This window comes from Sander vitreus, chromosome 19 (genome assembly GCF_031162955.1).
Source record: "Sander vitreus isolate 19-12246 chromosome 19, sanVit1, whole genome shotgun sequence".
Classification (NCBI taxonomy): domain Eukaryota; kingdom Metazoa; phylum Chordata; class Actinopteri; order Perciformes; family Percidae; genus Sander; species Sander vitreus.
Window position 1 is genome coordinate 17125587 of NC_135873.1, and position 19915 is coordinate 17145501.

General features: G+C 40.7%; 1 protein-coding gene across 2 annotated transcripts; it reads left to right on the forward strand.

The window, feature by feature from the left end:
* Positions 1-3775: 3775 nt before the first annotated feature.
* Positions 3776-18950, forward strand: LOC144534239 (peroxisomal acyl-coenzyme A oxidase 3-like). Of its 2 annotated transcripts, XM_078276068.1 has the most exons (19): positions 3776-3881; positions 4793-4971; positions 5825-5922; positions 6021-6156; positions 6621-6695; positions 8578-8667; positions 9945-10088; positions 10746-10834; positions 10986-11082; positions 11909-12091; positions 12287-12409; positions 12504-12624; positions 12718-12840; positions 13492-13605; positions 13772-13887; positions 14411-14585; positions 14677-14744; positions 15215-15301; positions 16886-18950. In XM_078276068.1, the coding sequence occupies exons 2-19, from the start codon at positions 4852-4854 to the stop codon at positions 17003-17005; spliced, it is 2079 nt and encodes a 692-aa protein (XP_078132194.1). In that variant the 5' UTR covers positions 3776-3881; positions 4793-4851; the 3' UTR covers positions 17006-18950. The 2 variants fall into 2 exon arrangements, with proteins under 2 accessions (XP_078132194.1, XP_078132195.1); XM_078276069.1 differs by lacking the exon at positions 3776-3881 and having other exon boundaries at positions 4889-4971; positions 5883-5922.
* Positions 18951-19915: the final 965 nt, after the last annotated feature.

The window sequence follows — 19915 nt, forward strand, 5'->3', positions numbered from 1 at the left end:
TCATGCCTCATTGCAGTATGGCAATCATGCTAATGAATACAATTCTTTTTTCAGCAGATGTCTTAGTTACAACACAATGGAGCTAGCAAAGCAGTTTTGTGTTTATATGTGCCGGTGGGATTTATTCAGTTTGGGAAATCCCACAATCTCTACAAAGCTATAGGCCTAGCTCAAATTGGCTGGCTGACTAAACAGGGAGGGACTAGAATTCTTGTCTGTTTTTGTTTTGTTTTGTATTTCAAGAGCGGATTGCTCCACAATATGATTACAGATTGATTATCACTTATTTTGTTGGTAACCGTTGTTGTATAATCACAATATTACACTTGAGGAGGCCTATACTTCAGTGATGCGCATTTCGGACTTCGAAATTAAACCCTCTCATGTAATATGGCTTAAACAAACGTCAACGTTAAACGCTGATGCAGTTTTAAATGTTTTATGATTTCAGAAAGGAGGAGGTTAACCAATATTTTATATTAATCCCATTTTTTCTTGTCAAATTTCATATCCATAATTGCAGCTTTTGAAATTATAGAAGATTAAAAAGATTTAGCCTATAATAAAATATTGGTTAACCTCCTCTTATCTAAATTTTAGATATCAGCTCACCTTCTAATGAGAGGCATGAAAACCATTTTATTGTAGCCTACTCTTCTGTGGTCTCATATGTTATAATTGTAAAAGAGTATTCATTTTAGTATTATGTGGGTGGCTTCATTGTTGAGCTATATTTTTTTCACTTGGCATATGTTTTTATGTTACGCTTGTCCTGTTTTTTTACTGTTATGAATCTGCAAATAAAGCATTAATTAAAAAAAATGCAAAGTCATCGCAGGTTTCATCAAATAAACAACAAACGTTAACATCAGGGAGACAACATTAACATCTACAAATCTGCCAACTATAGGCTATGTATGGCTGTTGTTAATTTAAGAGTTTAAACGGCGTTCAATTAATTGCATCATGCTCACTAACTTAACCGTTACTCCATTTAGAAAATTACTAGCAATTTCGTATTCTGAACATCTGAATTTACCGTTGGACATGCCCAGGCATGAGACGGGAGGCATGAGAAGAGCGGCATGAGAAGGGATGGCATCAGACGGGAGGTCTCTAGGCAGCAGCCATACACTCTTGCGTTTGCCTCCAGTTCTCCTTAAGGGCGCTGACACACAGAGCTGATTATCGGCCATTGGACCGTCTGGCGAGGTCGGTGACTCGAGTCTTTTCAGTGTGTTCCATCCCGTTGTCCGTCCGAGGAGCTGTCGGCCTTCATTTTGGCCGACCCGACATGTTCAGTCGGAGACAGGGCAGTCGGGACTCACCCGGAAATGGCGAGCGGATGAGCCTCTCAAAATCTGATGAAAATCTTTTAAACTGACCTTTGCCGATCTGAAATGAAGACAGATTCAGCAACTGCATGGCATGTTTCTCAATTAAAATGTTTTCAGAAACACGTTTCGTTGAACTATTTTAGTACAATGTGAGATCGTATTCTGAACAAGCCGCCATGACAGTCTGGCTATGAATTTCTGGAGAAAAAAAACATGTGACGCATTTGTCCAATCAGCTGCCGGTTTTCATTTTCTGGGAAACAATCAGACTGTTAATGGAAACAATACAGAGCAGCGCCACCTGCTGCTATGGAGATGTATTAAGTTTTGCGCACGCGCAGAGCGTATGGTCAAGTCGGCGTCTCTTGTGGTGTGTTCTGAGGCACTTTTTGGACCTCGGGGACCCGACTGATCAGTCCGACTGCCTTTTCTGCCGACGGTCGGCCGTCTGGTTGGTGTGTAACTACCTTTAAGTTTCGATTCCACCTTAAAAAATGCCTGTTTCAGCCATTGGGTGGCAGAGTTTAACGCTAAATCGAGCCATTCTGCAGATCAGTGCAGATCACACAGCTTGTCCACAGAGTTTGTGTTCTGCAATCTTTTCTGCCTAGTTATGCTTTCTTTCTTTCTTTCTTATTTCGTGTATTTAAATGACAGCTCTGCAGATCAGAGTAACTTTCATTTTCGCTTTAGCGTCCTCACACTCACCTATATCTACTGTGGAACTATTGAGAAAATCCACCTCAAAAATCAACATTTTGACAATTGTATTGCTAAAGTTCCTGACTTTGCACTGCCCCCAAATGGCCAAATATGGTGTCACCTGATGCACCTAATACAGGTCGTCACCTTTCCAAGGATGCCCAGCATGTCCATATCTAGTGTGCAATTATGGAGATACACTACCAGTCAAAAGTTTGGGGTCACTTAGAAATTTCCGTTCCAATCCATTACAGACAGAATACCAGCTGAGATCAGTTACATTGTTTTTTCAAGCAGAGCAGCAGTTTTCAGATTAAATTATGTGCTTACATAATTGCAAAAGGGTTCTCCAATGTTTTCTCAGTTAGTTTTTTAAAATGATATCAGATTAGTAAACAGAATGTGCCTTTGGAACATTGGATGAATGGTTGGTGATAATGGGTAATGTAGATATTGCATTAAAGATTAGCCACCCACTCAGATCAGCTGGTATTCTGTCTGTAATGGAGTAGAATTGAAATGTGTAAATGACCCCAAACTTTTGAGCGGTAGTGTATGTAAGCATAAAAATCAAGATTTTGACCATTTTATTGCAATGATTCCTGACTTTGCACTGCCCCCTAATGGCCAAATATGGTTTTCCGTTGAATGTGTCACCTGATTCACATACTACAGCTCCTCACCTTTCCAATGATGCCCAACATGTCCATATCTACTGTGGAATTCTGGAGAAAATCCACCTCAAAAATCAAATAACAATATCGAAATTACAGTTGCACTGAAATGACCTGGAAAACAAAATGTAAAAAAAAAATTATGAAAATTCTTTGAATTTCATATAGCGTGTGACAATTAAAACATCTTCTCTATATTGTGTTGTGTGCTTTGTTATCCCATGTTTAAACCAATAATAAAAATATGTTTAAAAAAACATCTTCTCACGGTCTCTTTGCTGAAAGCGCAGCTTTCCTCTTGTGTGAATAATTATATAGCCTGACATACCAGCTCCACACATCAGACATAACAGACTAATTGATTTGCCAATTGTGAGTGTCCAACGGTGGTATGCTAACAGAGGCAAAGTGTTTTCGGGTATAGCTACACCAAATTATCGTTTTGTACTTAAGGAGTGTAGCATAGGCTATTGTAATTTGTCATCCCGGATAATGATGCACATTTCAAGGAATAATGTCTGCGAAAAGTCACAGGTGTGCAAAAGACATCTGATACTATTGTAGGCTAGGCTCACAGGGGTTGGTAACCTTTACTTTCTAGCAAGGCATTTTTGGTCAGAAATAGGAGCAACAACTGTCTGGGGGCCGCTAAAAAAAATACTTATTTAATGCATTAGTCTCAATTTGCTTATCAACATTATACCATAGAAATGGCCCATACCAGATCATTTTAAGCCAGTACATTTGCTTAAGTGCCGCATACCAGGCAGTGACCCACATGACAATCCACCCCCTACAATAGCTTCATGCACTGAAGCTATCCCTAATGAATCAGGTGACACATTCAACGGGAAACCATATTATTAGGGTTTTTATTATTTGATGTTAATGCCTATTAACTAGTAGCACTAATTTAAATCATAAAACTGTTATAACATCCACCAATTGTTACTCTAGATTAGAGTCTAATTAGGAAGTTTTGCATCCAAATAACGTTTGGAGATGGTGCTCTTACTTTGAAGGCTACCGACAGGAAATGGTTTTGTTGCTAGTGGCGGAACAAAACAGGACTCGAGCCATAGACAGCTGTACACAGGTCATTGAGACTGTCGAAGAGTAGCTAGCTAGTTACGGCGGTATTACAGGGTAGTTGACATAGAGCCATAAGGTAAGACACAACTACACAGCTCAGGGTAAATGACGTTCTGTCAACAAAGACGTCAGTTCTTTTTTTTATGCTAACCTTAGTGCGTTTACTACATTTAAATCAACACGTTGTGTAACGGTAAAGTAAATAGTGGAAAGACAGGACTTGAGACTCGAGAGGTTGACCTACTTTAGTAAACACTAACTTCTTCTTTTTCATATGTAAGCCATTAAACAACGCGATGTGTGACAGTGGACAAGTCAGGGTTTAGCAGTCCCTTCATCTGCCGTCTTCCGTTGTAACAGTCTGCTGTGTAACTTTAACTTACTGTCCGTGCTGCAGGTACACAGAGGTGCCGATGAAACCTTGAACTCTGCTCTGTATTGATAGCAGCTGAACTACAAGGGTTGCTTTGATTAAAATAAAGTGTGCAACTTATCAGTTTAGATATAACTAGCTAACTGCTGCAGAGTTGTACCATATCTGGTCCGATGTCTCTAAACGTGGGCACATAAAAAAGTTATCTGCATTGCCTTTACGGGAACTTAACGTGCCCCATAACTGCTGTGTAACAATCACCACTGAGTCTGACTTAATGTCCCGCCCACAACACCATCTGACTTTCTTTCACTGGAGATTATGTTGAAAGTTTCTCAATTATTAAATCATTGCTCAAAGCATTTAAACAACATTTTGTGTTGGAGTTTGTAGCATTCCAAAATATTAATTTTGACTTAAAGATTTTCATTTTCACTGTATATGCATATTGGTTATCGGTTTCATTAACTACTAATAAACGGTATTGGTATCGGCCTGGAAAAAACAGCATCGGTCGACCCCTAACCCCAAGGATCTGAATACCCCTAACCCTAACCCTAACCCCACACCCAGTGCTTTCATTTATGTTCCTCCCTTGTTTCTTCTTTACTCAGAAAGAGCAAAGTGCCTTATTTCCCTGCACGGTGAACCCCTTCAGTCTAAACACAAGAAGATGGCTCATGAAGTGGCTGACTTTCCCAGTGGCCCGCTGGATATCTACAGGAACAAAGCCTCTTTCAACTGGAAGGACATGCTCTGCTTCTTAGACGGAGAGGAAATCATTGCATTCAAGGTAGCTGTCAGCATCAAACGCTATCTGTAGGTAGGACTAAATCTGCAATTTGTAATAAGTTAAATAGTTAAACATGAGTGTCACTTTTTTGTGTGGCTATTTGCCAGATTGGGAACGGGGAGAAAGAGAGGGGTATGACATGCAACAAAGATCCCCAAGGCTGGAATCGACCTGTGACTCAGCCGTTATTGATTATCGAAAAATGCCCCGTCATTCAACACCCCGATTTCAACCTATGGAGTAAATCTCATCAGCGTCAGTGAGCCAATAAGCATGCAGCATGTTTCTACCAAGATCAAACAGTGCTGCTGATTGGCTGTCTAACGTTACACATCGTAGAGACACGCAGGAAAAACTCTACGTTACGCGAGTGTGTGCCGTAATGTGTAAAAAATTCTTTATTTTATAAAATTGGTATCGAAAAAAGTAGCGTTTAGGAATCCGTATCGGTATTGCAAATTTTTTGAACAATACCGTATACACCCCGATAGCCCTAACACCTAGTACTCACTGACAAGTTGAGAAAACAATCTTACGTCAAGGTCCATCTAGTAGCCGTTTCTGAACTTTTCATCATCTGCTTCAAATTATCAGTGAATGTAGTTTTTTCTGAGCACTTCAACTCTATTCTCTTCATGTCGGCTTTAAATCTGGGGTTCAGTGTTCATTCTTGACCTTGGACTCAGCAGTTGAGAAACGACTATTTGGGATTGTTTTCTCAAATGCTGTTTCCTACAAGCACCTTTTAAGTCATTTTTTTAGTAATAAGAGAACATGTTTGGTACCCTATGGTCATCTAAATGTTCCTGTGCTGTACATATCCTGTTCATTTTCTCTTATCACTGTGCTACAGCAACACTTGTTCAAGGCACTTGAGAATGACCCTCTGTTTGCACGTCGGCCCGGTGAAGACGTCCCTCTCGAGAAAATGAGAGAGCTGACCTTCCTCAGGTATCAACACAACAGTAACATCCTCTGTCATATATCATATCCTTATATATATATATAATGTACATAGAGAAAATAAAGCTTCAGATAAAAATTATCAGGGCAAAGCAGCTCTTCCGCTATGACTTCCTGACAAAAGAAGAGGTGATGGCTAACCCCTGGAAGTCCATAACGCTCACTGATTGCCTGGGCATGTACGACTGGGCCTTGGTGGCCAAGTACTTTCTCAACAAAGGGGTGAGTGTACATTGGATGAAAGAAATACAAACTATAATGGGATGTACTTAGAGGCAGCAATGGCATGCATTATATTTACTATATTATATACTATATATTTACTTTCTTCTTTGATAATCTTACAGTGTTGACTTTCCAGTGTCTGTACTTGACCCATTACTATTCTCCAATATGCAACTAGCCCTCCAACCTAAATAACGAAACTTGTCATTTGTAATGAGCATCAGCATGTTAGCATTTAGCTCAAAGCACCACTTAAAATACAACATCACAGAGCTGCTATCGACTGCAGACTCTGAAATCTATGGATTGTAAAGTTCTCTCTCCATTTTTTTATCCGTCCCACACTTTATTTATTGGTTTATCATGTCATGTCCACATAGCTGCTAGCATTGCTTAACTTTGTCCCCTTTCAGTAATTGTCTCATCTCAGTAAAAGATGCTAAAAACATCTTGTGTTTTAGATGTTTGGAGCGACTATTGCCAACTCCGGATCAGGGAGACACAGCAAATACGTTGAAAACACTGAAGACATGACCGTAAGTGTTCAAAACAGCTTGTCGCTGCCAATAACTCCACCTTTTAGGTGTATCTGTGCTTTATCAATGGCTGTCTAACGGGACAATGCAGTACAGGGAGGGTCTACAAGGTTTACACCATCCTGCCCCTATTGATTTATAAGCTGCAGGTGCTGAATGATGTTCACAGTGAGCCATACAGGGGGCTATTTCACAAAACCAAGATAAGGGATTAAACCAGGATTTACCAGTTATCCTGGCTCAATTTAGCCTTGACTCGGTTTCATAAAAGTAGAGGCACCTAATTACCATGGTGATTTATTCTGTACAGCTAGCCTGGTCCCAACCAGGCTAACAGCCAGGATTTATTAATCCTGGAGCCTTTTCTATTCACTCAGTGGTTTTACATTATTGTTATCAGCCTGCATTAAAATACAACAGGTACATATTGCTGTTCATTTAAGTACTGTTATTATTTTTTTATAACTATAATAACTTTATTTTTTATAATTATTCATGTGACATTGTTAATGTTATATTGATGAATGAAGACTGCTGTTCATATTGTTGTAAGAAGTTTGATGAATATATTACTGCAGTTGTTGAGATAATTAGAAAAGGCTGATACAGTTGCCAAATGTGTTTTAAATGAAGTCAGTTACTAAGGGCAATATAGAAAGTGCTGTACATGTGTTTCTATAGTGGACCAATGCACCTTACATTATTTTAGTTGATTAATTTCTTTTGTATTCTTAAACGACTATAATTTGGGAGGATTGTACAATTTTAAGAACATATCCTAATTGTACAATCCTCCCAAATTATAGTCTTAGTTCACTGGACCAGTAACTATATAGTGTAGACTACTAGTCTAGTCTATAGTGTAGACTACATCCATGTAACAACAGGGAGAGGACACCTCAATGGTTTTTGACCTTATATATAGCTTGGGGAAAATAACTGATAAATATACTCTGTTACATTAATGTTTATAGTGTGCATTATATTTATCACTTAATTATCTTTATAGTTTCTAGATTTTAGACCGACTAAAAATAGTCTAAAAATATACATTTACGAACTACTGCTCTTAACTGAAACCATTCAAAGAGTCACTTGTCATTTGCAAAAAAACGAACAGTTGTAATAGGACTTATATGACATGGTAATTCACATTTTAGCCCATGAGAGAGAGCGGGAGGAACAGAGTGAAAGAGATATTTACGCATCATGCTCTAGCGTTGTAGAAAATTGATCTTCATGGTAAATTTCCTGAGTAACATTGTCTTCTGCTCAGTTTTAAGGCAAAGAGTACAACTGTTAATTTGTGCTAATGATTAGTAATGATGGTTTCAATTCAGAGCAGTCGTCAGTTAATGTATATTTTTAGGCAACACACCCATTCAGGCGGTTTGCGATCGTCTGCCTCGCTTTCTCTTGCTGTTTAATTACAGCGGCCGTGTTTCTTTTTTTATATAAAAACAATGTGTTTCACATTATCATACTTACATAAGAAGCTGCTGCACACTCTGTGTAAAGTATGTACAATAATCGTGGTCTGCCGTGAACGCGCATCTATCTGAATTATTTCATCCTGACTCGACCTAGTCGCTCCTCCTCAGCCTGGCTTGGTCTTCGTGAAACGCACCAAGCCAGGCTGCACAGATTAGACTAGGTCAAGCCTCGCTTTATCAGTTATCCTGGATTTATAAATTCTGCTTTTGTGAAACAGCCCCCAGTTTTCTTTGGATTCTTATATTGTTATTTTCCCCAAAACTCCAATCACTTAACATTTTAAGGACACAGTTGGTCATATATTTGTAAATTAAGATTCATGTTACTCAGGTGTGAAATTCATATTAATCTCCATCACTATGAACTCTGAATTTGTGTCTGTTTGTAGACGTTTGGATGCTTTGGACTGACTGAGCTGAGCCACGGCAGCAACACCAGAGCCATGAGGACCACAGCAACATATGACCCCTCCACCCAGGTCAGGACACGCACCACACAACACTCCATTAAATTTTCAAGTCAATTTTATTTATGGGGGCGAATCATCACATAAGTTATCTCAGGGCTTCAGATAGAGTAGGAGAATTCCCCTAACAGCGATTTCTCCAGTGTGGCTGCAGGGAGGGAAAACACTCTTTTAACAGGCAGAAACTTTGAGCAGAAACTGACTCTATGTGGGCAGCGAGGGAGAGAGAAAAGATAGAACTGCGATAAAAGCAAAAATAATAATAAAAGTAGCAGGGCGTCGAGCAGGACCACAGCAGCAGGCGCAGCCACAATCCAGGTGCCACCACAATCCAGGTAAATCTGCAAGGCGAGAATAGGACTCTGGGGAAGAAGCTAAGTTATTAATGGAGTACTTCCATAAGATCATCTCTCAATGCAAATCAAACCAGCTATTAGGCTAACTGAAATAAAACCATGCCAATCTCTAGGTATGGTGAAGGGTATGCGATGATGTGGGGCTATTTTGATTCCAAAGACCAAGGGAACTTTATCAGGATGCATAGTATCCTGGATCCATGAAATAACTGGCCTTTAAAAATAAAAATATGCCTGCCTCTATGAGAATTTAACATAGGGGTGTACTGACTTATGCCCCCTGTATTGTAAGGAAGAACATTTATTTATTTACAATACATTATTCATTCACAAAGAAAATTGGTGTCCTCAAGGGTTGGATGTTTCCTCATTCTTTTAATTAAGGCATTAATTCTTCTGTTCTGTCAACTTTAGCATGGGTGTATTCACTTATGCTGAGCACTGAAAGTTTATTAAAGAGAACTTAAATAAAGTAAACTACTGTGTGTGATGTCAGTGATCAGTAGTGTAATGTGTGCGTTGGATGCTAGGGAAGGGTAACCGCTCACCTAACCTTAAACACAAACAAGGGTTCAGTTTGAAACAAAACAAAAAACCCAAGTTGGGTGCCAGCATGTCACCAGGGCCATAACATACGGTATTATCCTTTGACCCCGTGCATGGGCCTGGTCCCCAGGTTAGGAACCACTGCTTTAGACCATCACTTAGTGAAATGGCATTCTTAATTTTGTTGTTATATAACTTACTAGAAGGTTCTTGCACACCAGACACTGGTGCTCACTTTATTAATGTTTCTGCCCTCAAACCTTCATCTGGTAAAATATTTCCTGGTAAAATGTTGCTGGTTTACTGGTCCGTCTACCTTCTAAGATTGTACAGGGTAATGTTGTGGCAATTTGTAATCATTACTATGTTTACCTTTCTACTCTGTAGGAGTTTGTGATCAACTCTCCGGACTTTGAGGCCGCCAAGTTCTGGGTGGGGAACATGGGTAAGACTGCGACCCACGCTGTGGTGTTCGCTCAGCTCTACACGCCTGACCAGGTGTGCCACGGCCTGCACTCTTTTGTTGTGGCGGTAAGACTCTGACCTTTAACCCCTGACCCAGTTACAGCTGGTTACATTGTCAGGAAATGTTATCACACAGCTGCATCTCAGAAAACTCATCGTTACCCAAGTTTTCAACTCGGAATGTTGTTCCATCTCTGGAAGTGCAGTGTGACGCTGAAACATACAATGTAATTCGGTACTCAAAAAATATCCAAAACCAAAAAGGATTACATTATGAAAGAAGTTGAGCTGTAAAGTGAAGTGCATCACTGAAAGCGGATGAAGTCTTGTTTAGTAAAGTATGAACTGAAATGTAATTTAGTTTGTTTAAACAATCACATCAGCAGAGCACATAATCCAACCAAAAAACTAAAATGTATATGAATATATGCCATCCGTTCAAAATGTGAAAAATACAAATGAGGAAAAGTAAAGCATTTTCCAGTAGTTCCAATTGTCTAAAGTGTGACATTCTGTGAGAGAGGACGATTTTTAATTTTTATTTATGCATGTAGTGTGGAAATGGTGGGAGTGGGACGATTTTTAAGAGTTTTCTTTGAGTAAACAACAAGGTACAACAATCTGAAAATTCCTGAAAACATGAAAATAGAAAAGCTATATAAGTTATACTGTATAAAGTCAAACTGGTCATCCACTTTTAAATCAATAACCATTGTGCTGCAGCTGAGAGATCCCAAGACCCTGCTAGCTCTGCCTGGTGTGCTGGTTGGAGACATGGGCAAGAAGCTGGGCCAGAACGGACTGGATAACGGGTAGGTGACAGATACGACTTAATAAATTATTAAAGTTGAAACAGACACACCGCATTACTATAATTTCAATGTATGTCTTGCTTTTGCGCCAGGCACATGTTGCCAGTGTTCTGTGTAACCAAAGATCATTTATCTGTCTCTCTCTCTTCAGGTTTGCTTTGTTTCATAATGTGAGGATCCCTCGGGAGAATCTGCTGAATAAGACGGGAGATGTTACTCCTGATGGCCGCTACGTTACACCATTTAAGGTTAGTAAGAGTTCCACTGGTGGAAAGCACTAATTTAATGAAAGTTAAATTACAGGTGCACTACTCAATATTGTTGTGCACTTCACAACACTGAAGCTCCTGATGAGTAGATGATTAGGCACATGGCTCAATACATGAATGAGGGCCATAAAAGAATTGGTGGGCCAAACACCAGCTACTGGTCAATGGAGCGGTCACTCAACACTGGGGTGTTTAGTTTGCAGTTTTGCGATGACGCTGTGAGTGACGTCACACGCCAACCCCGGGTTTGCCGAGGGTGGGATGTAAACTGCCGCAACAATTACACCAGCAATCTCTCTGAGCATATAATATGGCCTACATATTATAATAGTCCTACAGCTCAGCTCAGTTCAATGTCCGGGCAGCACACACGTTCCTTGATTGTGATGTGACCAGGATTACATCATCAGTTGTTAACAAAAATAACAAGCCCCCCCCCCCCCCTCCCTTTACGCTTCCCACTCGTGGTGCAGTCCCTGTCTGCCACGAACATGGTCCAATCCAAAGGTGGCAGAGAGTGAAAGAGCTAAGATCCTGTGGGACTTCCAGACTGATAAAATGGTGATGGATATGATGGCATGTGGTGGACAAACAGCAGAACAAGGCAGTTGTGATAGATGTAGCAATTCCAAGCGACAGCATACCAAGGGCTTAGAGAACAGTCCTCTGGTAGAGGACCAAAGCTTGAAGGAAGGAAAAAGACCGCCCTAGTATGGGGCGAGTGGGGAATTATTATTTTTTATATTTTTTTTTCTTTTGCTCATGAATTGTAATGTTTCTCCATTGTTACGTTCCTCTCCTTCAGGACCCCAACAAGCGTTTCGGGGAGTCTCTGGGTGCCCTGTCAGGTGGCAGGGTGTCCATCACCAGGATGGCTTTGGTCAACCTGAAGCTGGCTCTGACTATTGCCATCCGCTTCTCAGCCACCAGGAGACAGTTTGGACCCAAAAACACAGAGGAGATTCCTGTTTTGGAGTACCAGTTACAGGTCAGGATGGAGGGAGGGAGTGGATTTGAAAGCAGATTTACCTAAGCATATTACAAAGCACCTTATCAAAGTAACAGGAGGTATCTAAAGCCACAACTACACGTAATGCTTTATGCTATTTGTGTACATATCCTTTAATAATAGGGGTGCACATTTTTACACAAATTCCTTGGAAATTTGTTTATATTGTTTCAGCAATGGCGTCTGATCCCGTACCTGGCAGCAGCGTATGCTCTTGAACACTTCTCCAAATCCATCTTCATGAACTTTGTTGAGTTCCAGATTGGACAGATGATGAAGGAGAAGAGTGACAGACAAGTGAGTTACGATGATTTGCATCTGAATGTCTATATCCAGAGTGCGCATACTGTACAAACTATAGTCTAATATGTCTGCTGTGTGTGTATTGCAGGCAGAGATGGGCAGGGAGATCCATGCTATAGGCTGCTCCAGTAAACCGCTGGGCTCGTGGATTGCTCAGAGAGGGATTCAGGAGTGTAGGGAGGCCTGCGGTGGACATGGATACCTGGCCAGTACGTCTCTCACACACACACACACACACACACACACACACACACACACACCCACACACACACGCACCTAACTAACTTCTCTCTCTTTCTCAGTGAACCGGCTGGGTGATCTGCGTAATGACAATGACCCAAACTGCACATATGAAGGAGACAACAACGTCTTGCTGCAACAGACCAGCAACTACCTGCTCAGCTGGCTCCATGCTAAACACCACAGTCAGTCCCCTATGCACTGCAGGATTATTACAAGCCTTTAATGTCAGATACAGCATACGGTGGCACGATGCAACGCTGTAGCTGCTACCAATATTCCTTCAAAAGGCTAACTTGAAAGTTGAGTTCTTCACAAGAGTTGTGCCGATTGGCAATTGTATCGCTTATCGGTGACTGACATGATGTTCTTCTGCAGTTGCTAGTGCTGATGCGCCTGCCAATGTAAACCAACAGTTAAGGCCCAGTCACTAGCATTCTTCACCAATTACCATCTAGCCAATCGTGATAATCCTTTACATAACTGGGGTGAACTTTGGCCACAGACTGTCAAAATAATGGACGAAGCTTTTGAAAAGTGAAGCCAATGCAGAAGTGCCTCAAACCTGCATTGTATCTAATTTCCAGCAGGGGGCAACTCCACTGGTTGCAAAAAGAAGTCAGTTTCTATAGAAGGCTATGGGAAAATGGCCCTACTTCTCACTTGATGTATTACCTCAGTAATCATTTTAATAATGAGTTTATGGTCTCAATCGCTAGTTTCAAGTCTTCTTGAATTCTCAGTCAATATTGTGTATAAGACAGTTAGATCGTGTACGGCAGAGCGCAGGAACTCTGATCTCCAGCAGTTTCAGCTGCTGTGTTGTGTGGTTTCAGATGGTGTGCGCATTGAGTCTCCTCTTCACACTGTGGATTTCCTGGATGATTCCCACAAGATCCTGGAAAGCAAGTTCACAGCAAGAACGATGGAGGAGTGTATGGACTCTGCAGGTACTCCTAGAACTCAGAAGGGATTATTCCCTGAACTCAACATGGTATCCAAATATACCTTTAACCAGTTATCTAACTATCACAGATACAAAAATTCTACTGATTGCATTTCTAGAGTTGTTTCTCGGTTTAACATAGTGAGTGTACTCCTTGTTCATCCTATCAGTGCCACTGGCAGCCTATAAGTGGCTGGTGTGTTTCCTGATGGAAGAGAGCCAGAAGAGGCTGGAGCAGGAGATGGCCTCGGGAAAGGATGAGTTTGAGGCCCGTAACAACAGCCAGGTAAGACACGCACACACACACACACACACACACACACACACACACACACACACACACACACAGACACACACCACTGCACAGAGCCTTTACGGATACGCTCAGCTATGCCCATACCTCAAGCTAAAAGCTGTTCTCAGTTATTTAAAAAATTGGCGGGAGTTATAGTACAATAATACTTGAGATTGACAATTCAAAGATTGTATGGTTTAATAAGACGCTGCATACAGCTCTATGGATTTAATTAATCATTTTAATTGCCTGACTACCTGCCCTGTTTCCGGGCACCACTCAATCCTTTCCCCTTGACATCAATATTGAGGTGTCTGAAGCTGCTGAGAATTTCACTAAGCATATTTTTGGTACATTTTTTCTTATGATATTCACAAGGTTAGAATTGAACTGTGATAATAGTTTTTTGTCTTAGTTTATAGCAGAAATAAAGACTATACTATTAATGTTCTTTGTGTGTGTGTGTGTGTGTGTGTGTGTGTGTGTGTGTGTGTGTGTGTGTGTGTGCGTTTAGGTCTACTACTGTCGCTCCCTGGCCATGGCATACATAGAACACAACTGCCTCCAGAGGTTTCACGAGCTGACTACTGAAACGGACACACCAGCTGGTCTCAGACCTGTACTAAGCAAGCTGTGTGCCCTGTATGGTCTCTGGAGCCTCAGCAACCACATGGCCACACTCTACCAGGGTGTGTACTGTACTCTATATACTACATGCATCAAGCTAGATAACACATTCCATTGTATTGATATTTGTAACACAGTGTTGTTACTGCACAGGTAATTACTTGAGTGGAAGGAAGCCCACAGAGTTGGTCCAGATGACCATTCTCACTCTCTGCTCCCAGGTACAGAAACATTCCGTGTATTCTATACGTAAGGGTTAATTACCTTATTACCTGATAATGGAGACTGCTCCAGTAAATAGGACTGAATAGTAGGTGTCCTATATCATAAATGAATATTAAATGTATTAAAATATAAATTAATGGTTTAAAAAAGTGACCATGGTATAAGTGGGTTAATGCCCTTACAGGTGTCCCTTAATGGACTCCGCGGCGCGTCGGCCGGTTCTGACCTCGCCATCGTCCATTAATTCCTGATAATGAACACCTAGTCAGGCATTAACCCTTACTTAATGGACACCCTGCAGCCATGGTATAATATTGGATAGTGTTTATTGCTATGAGGTCCCTTCCTTGTGTCCGTCCATACTTCCTGACTGTCTTCATTAAGCTGAATAATGATGTTATGATGCTGCCCCCCCCACCTGACTTTAAGCTCAACCTGACCTGCTCTGTCTGTGTGTCGCCTCCAGCTGAAGGATGATGCAGTAGCATTGGTGGATGTTTTGGCACCTACTGATTTCATTCTCAACTCACCTATTGGCAACGCTGATGGACAGGTAAAGACATACATACACATAAAGCCTATTTGTATCTCAGTATTTTGATGTATGCCCATAAATAATGAAAGAATTGTCATGTCGTACCAACACATTTAGGGCGCTGTTGACAGGTGAGGGTAACTTTAGATTATTTTTTGAGGAAAAAAGGTACAATATACATTGTTCAGTCTAAATCTGACATGAGCTGGAAGCTTAGGTTTTAATCATGGCCCTTTTTGTCACAGGTCCCCTGACAGGTAGGCAAGAAGGGAAGGGTGGGGAAGGGGGTGGGGTTCGACCATAAATTGACAACAACAGTTGTTGACAATGACCCTCTCTGAACTGAGTTTAGCCAATCAAACCACTCTCTGCAGGGCCGGTCTGTTTGGTGCTGTTTCCGTAGGTTGTAGGTTGATTGGTTGGTCTGTTGTTGTCCTGACTCCAGCGGGTCAGGTCCTCTACTTCTTTCAAGTAGGCCTTTTCATTGTTGTTTATGATCAGGCCCACCACAGCTGTGTTGTCAGAATTAAGGGTGGAAGAGGTGCGTCTGCCCACCCTCACCACCTGGGGTCTGCCTGTTAGGAAGTCAAGGATCCAAATGCATAGTGAATCCCAGGTCCTTGAGCTTCGTGACGTGACGGCCCTGCAGAGAAAAATGGTGTTATACACTGATTTGTAGTCAATGAACAGCAATCTCACATTCGCTCCATTTCTTTTTGAATTGAGATAGGGTAGTGGGGAGGATGTGTGCTATGCTGTCTTCCGTTAATCAAATGTGACGGTAGGCAAACTGTAATGGGTCCACTGTGCTGGGTAGTAAGGAGCAGATGTTTTATTTTTATTTTTTGGGGGGCATTTTTTAGGCCTTTATTGACAGGACAGCTGAAGAAATGAAAAGGGAGAGAGAGAGAGATAGAGAGAGAGAGAGGGAAAATGACATGCAGCAAAGGGCCGCTGCATCGAGGATTTGACCTCTATATGTGGGCGCCCGCTCTACCAACTGAGCTATCCGTGAGCCCAGTAAGGAGCAGATGTGATCAATGACCAGCTGTTCAAAGCATTCAATGACTACAGGTGATCGTCACTGGGAGGTCGTCATTCAGGCAGTCTGGTCTTGTTAGCTTGGGCACAGGAATGATGGTGGACTTATTGAAGCACGGGGGTATGACAGTGACAGGTTGAATGTTATTGTGAACACCGGTGCTAGTTGGTCAGCACGCAGTTTGAAGACCGCCAACTGTTATTGTCAGGTCCTGCTGCTTTCTTGGTACTTGAATGTCCTCCTGACGACTTGCATAGAAAAGGATATGGGTGTTTGAGGTGCACCCACCCACCCATCAACCCCTGCTTCAGCTTATTTTGCTTGTTGGCTGCCAATCAGCATAATTGTGTTTAGCTCACTTGCTATAGCATCAGCACTTCTCAAGAAGGAGGAGGTGGGTTTGTAATCTGTCATAGTTCTTAGACCTTGCCACATGGGGCGGGGGTTGCCCTCCTGAAATTGTAGTTCCACTTTCTTCCCTTAATAAAAATAGGTTAAAAAAAGGGAAAAACCTTTGTTTAACAATGAGCACATCTTCTCCTTGTTTCTCCCTCACGTAGCTTTACAAGAACCTGTGGTCGACAGTGATGCAGGGCAGCCAGGTGCTGGAACGGCCTTCCTGGTGGAAAGAGTTCTGCTCAGACAAGCCGGTGGTCGGATCCCTCCGTCCAAAACTCTAGAACCCACTCAACAACCTCACTTTACCACATTCTAACTAAGTGCAGTTTAAAATGTAATGTCCATACATACAACCTATTGCCAAAAAAAGTGTCCAAAATCTTATACAAAGAGTACCTAATCAAGTGTTTATTTTGAAACTCTGGAATCCTGTGCACTCTTGAGAACTCCGGATGAACTAAAGAACTCTTGATTCCTGGGCTGACGCTAAACAAATCAAAAAGACCTCGAAACAATTACACTGATAGACACAATTACCACGATTCCCTCATAAACACACATAGAAGCCTTGGACCTGCTCACCAGCACATTCTCTAAAACCCTGCATTTAGATGTTGTGACCACCACATCAGATAGGATTGTAAACGGGCCCTGCCAAAGCTGCCCAGCTGAAATGAAATTGCAGGTTTTTCTGCTACAGCATACTGATCTTTTTTGTGAATTACATGTCAAGTCCTCAGAGTGGTGTAGTTCCTCTGTCTCCAAAAACAGAGACATTCTGTGCCAATCAAATAATTCCACTTTAAACTGTATTAACAAAAAGAAGAAATGTGACTGTCCTGTAATTGGCTGACGGTGACGCTTACCGGCACAGAGCAGATGTGACCCAACACAAGAACTCACTAATACACAACTCTTGCTAATTTCTCTTAAATGAGCTACTCAACAGACATGAAGCGGAGAAAATTGCACAGCTAACAGTTTACAGCTGAAGCTGCCAAGCTGACTAATGGCTAGAGCAGCCTAAAAGGTCCCAGATTGTAAAAAGTGGAATTTCAGTGTCTTTTTTTGATTATAAAGCAGGCCAAGGTGCTATATAAATACTGTCAAAGTATCAAAACACTCAATCCACAGAGAAATGCACACAGCCTGTATTCAGAAACTGTATATACAAGTATACAGACGGACAGTATGAGACAAATAATGTGTTGTTTGAACATTAAAGCATTTACAAGTATGCATAATAAGTAAGCATAATATGGGACCGTTCAAAAACCTACTTGCAAATGTCAACATTGTTCCATTAAAGGCTAAATGATGTGTTACTTATTCTTCAACACTGTCTGGCCTGAGCTTGTAAGCTAAACTTAGCAGCATACGTGTATTAAGAAAAAGGAATACTGTTTCAAGATGGCAACCTATTCATTCCAATGTACTACTACTACTACTACTATTACTACAACAACAACTACTACAACTAACTGGGCATTTGCGGCGAAAGTTTTCAAGATGTCCTCAGGATTCCGTGTTTTTTTTCTTCGTCCTTTCAGGAATTACATATTATTAATAATACATTTTAAAATCATTTGGCATATTTTATGTCATTAATGGAAAGGATGACTTTTTGAATTTCAGTTTGCCTTTAAATAATACAATATTTTTAGTATTTCACCGCACTTCATTGGTATGATACATTTAATAATAACCATTATAATAATTTAGTTAAAAATGTATATATTTATAAGAAATTGCTGGATATACTGTAAGGTTTAATGAAAACCTTTGAGTGTCACATGAATTCAATGACCATTACCAGTAGGTTCTATAACATGGAAACTCTGATTATGTGAATTATATTTGTAAACAATGCAATAATGTAATTTATTTACACATTCTCAATTTTGTTTCCATACAGCCTTTATTTACAGGTTTACAAAGAGTTATATACAACCACAGGCTTTCTGTGTGTTTTTTTTTTGACATGCAACAATCTTACTGACCCTTACTGGAGCCTATATAATTGTCTCAACAAACAACCTCATAATTACAGTAAACATCTAGATGTAATTTTTTAGATGTATTGTATTTCATAGTTGAATGATGTGAAATGTATCTAATGGGATGTCATATTCTAATGAATGTGAAAATTGTGTGGATGTCAAGTTTCATATGACCCTGTAAAGAATGATCACAATACAAATTAAATAAATGTTTCGCACAACAGATTGTCGAAAAGCGGAACAATCTTTTTTTCTCGGAAATTTATACCAAAAATAAATAAATAAAATATAAATCTGTGCCTTATTTGCAACAGTTTACTGGCTGAAACTCCCCCATCATGTCACAACTATGCCTCCTTCACAGACAAAATCTAAAATATTCAACAAACAAACGCTCAGCGCCTCCGTATAAGGCGAGTGGTCCATGTCATTCCCTCTTAAAAAAGAATTCTATCTGCATGATACAATGGGTAGATTGTGTTAAAAATGAAACTTCTTTTATTGGCCTCCCTCCAAATTGTTTGGACTTGGATTAAGAGACACACCGAATTGTCGGAAATGTAAGACAGAGAATGGCCAACAGACCTTTTTCACAGCAGACGTATTGACATGTCATAGTAGGAAAAGCACAGGTGTATTCAAAACCATTAATGATGGCTGCATTCCACTTAGGAGAGGCCCTGGTATTGAGCATGCTGACTCACTGAAATAGCTCACTGGGACACTTGATGGAATTGAGCCATCGTTAAGGTTATCAATCTCAGCTGGGCTTTTCCTACTATGACAAGTCAAAATGTCTGCTGTCAAAAAGGTCCATTGGCCAAGGAAGGACACAGACTAAATACACGAGGTAACGAGGGAAAAACGAGGGAAAGGTGACATGAGGGCTGACGAACAGGTGGGACACATCAGGGCGGGGCAGACAATCACAGAGGCGGGGAAAAAAGGCGGGAAGTAAAACAAGACATGACAGGAGAAACAGACACTACAAAGTAAAACAGGAAACTGAAGCATGAAAACATACACAAGGATGGAACTAGAAAAACCCAAACAGAACACAGAAAGAACACGGGTAACACATAATCATGAAACAAACAGGGAATGAATACACAAAATAAACAGGAAACTTTATTTACTCAATTTTTCAAATGTTTGACTTAAGTAAAAGTTGTATTTTCACCACTGCATACA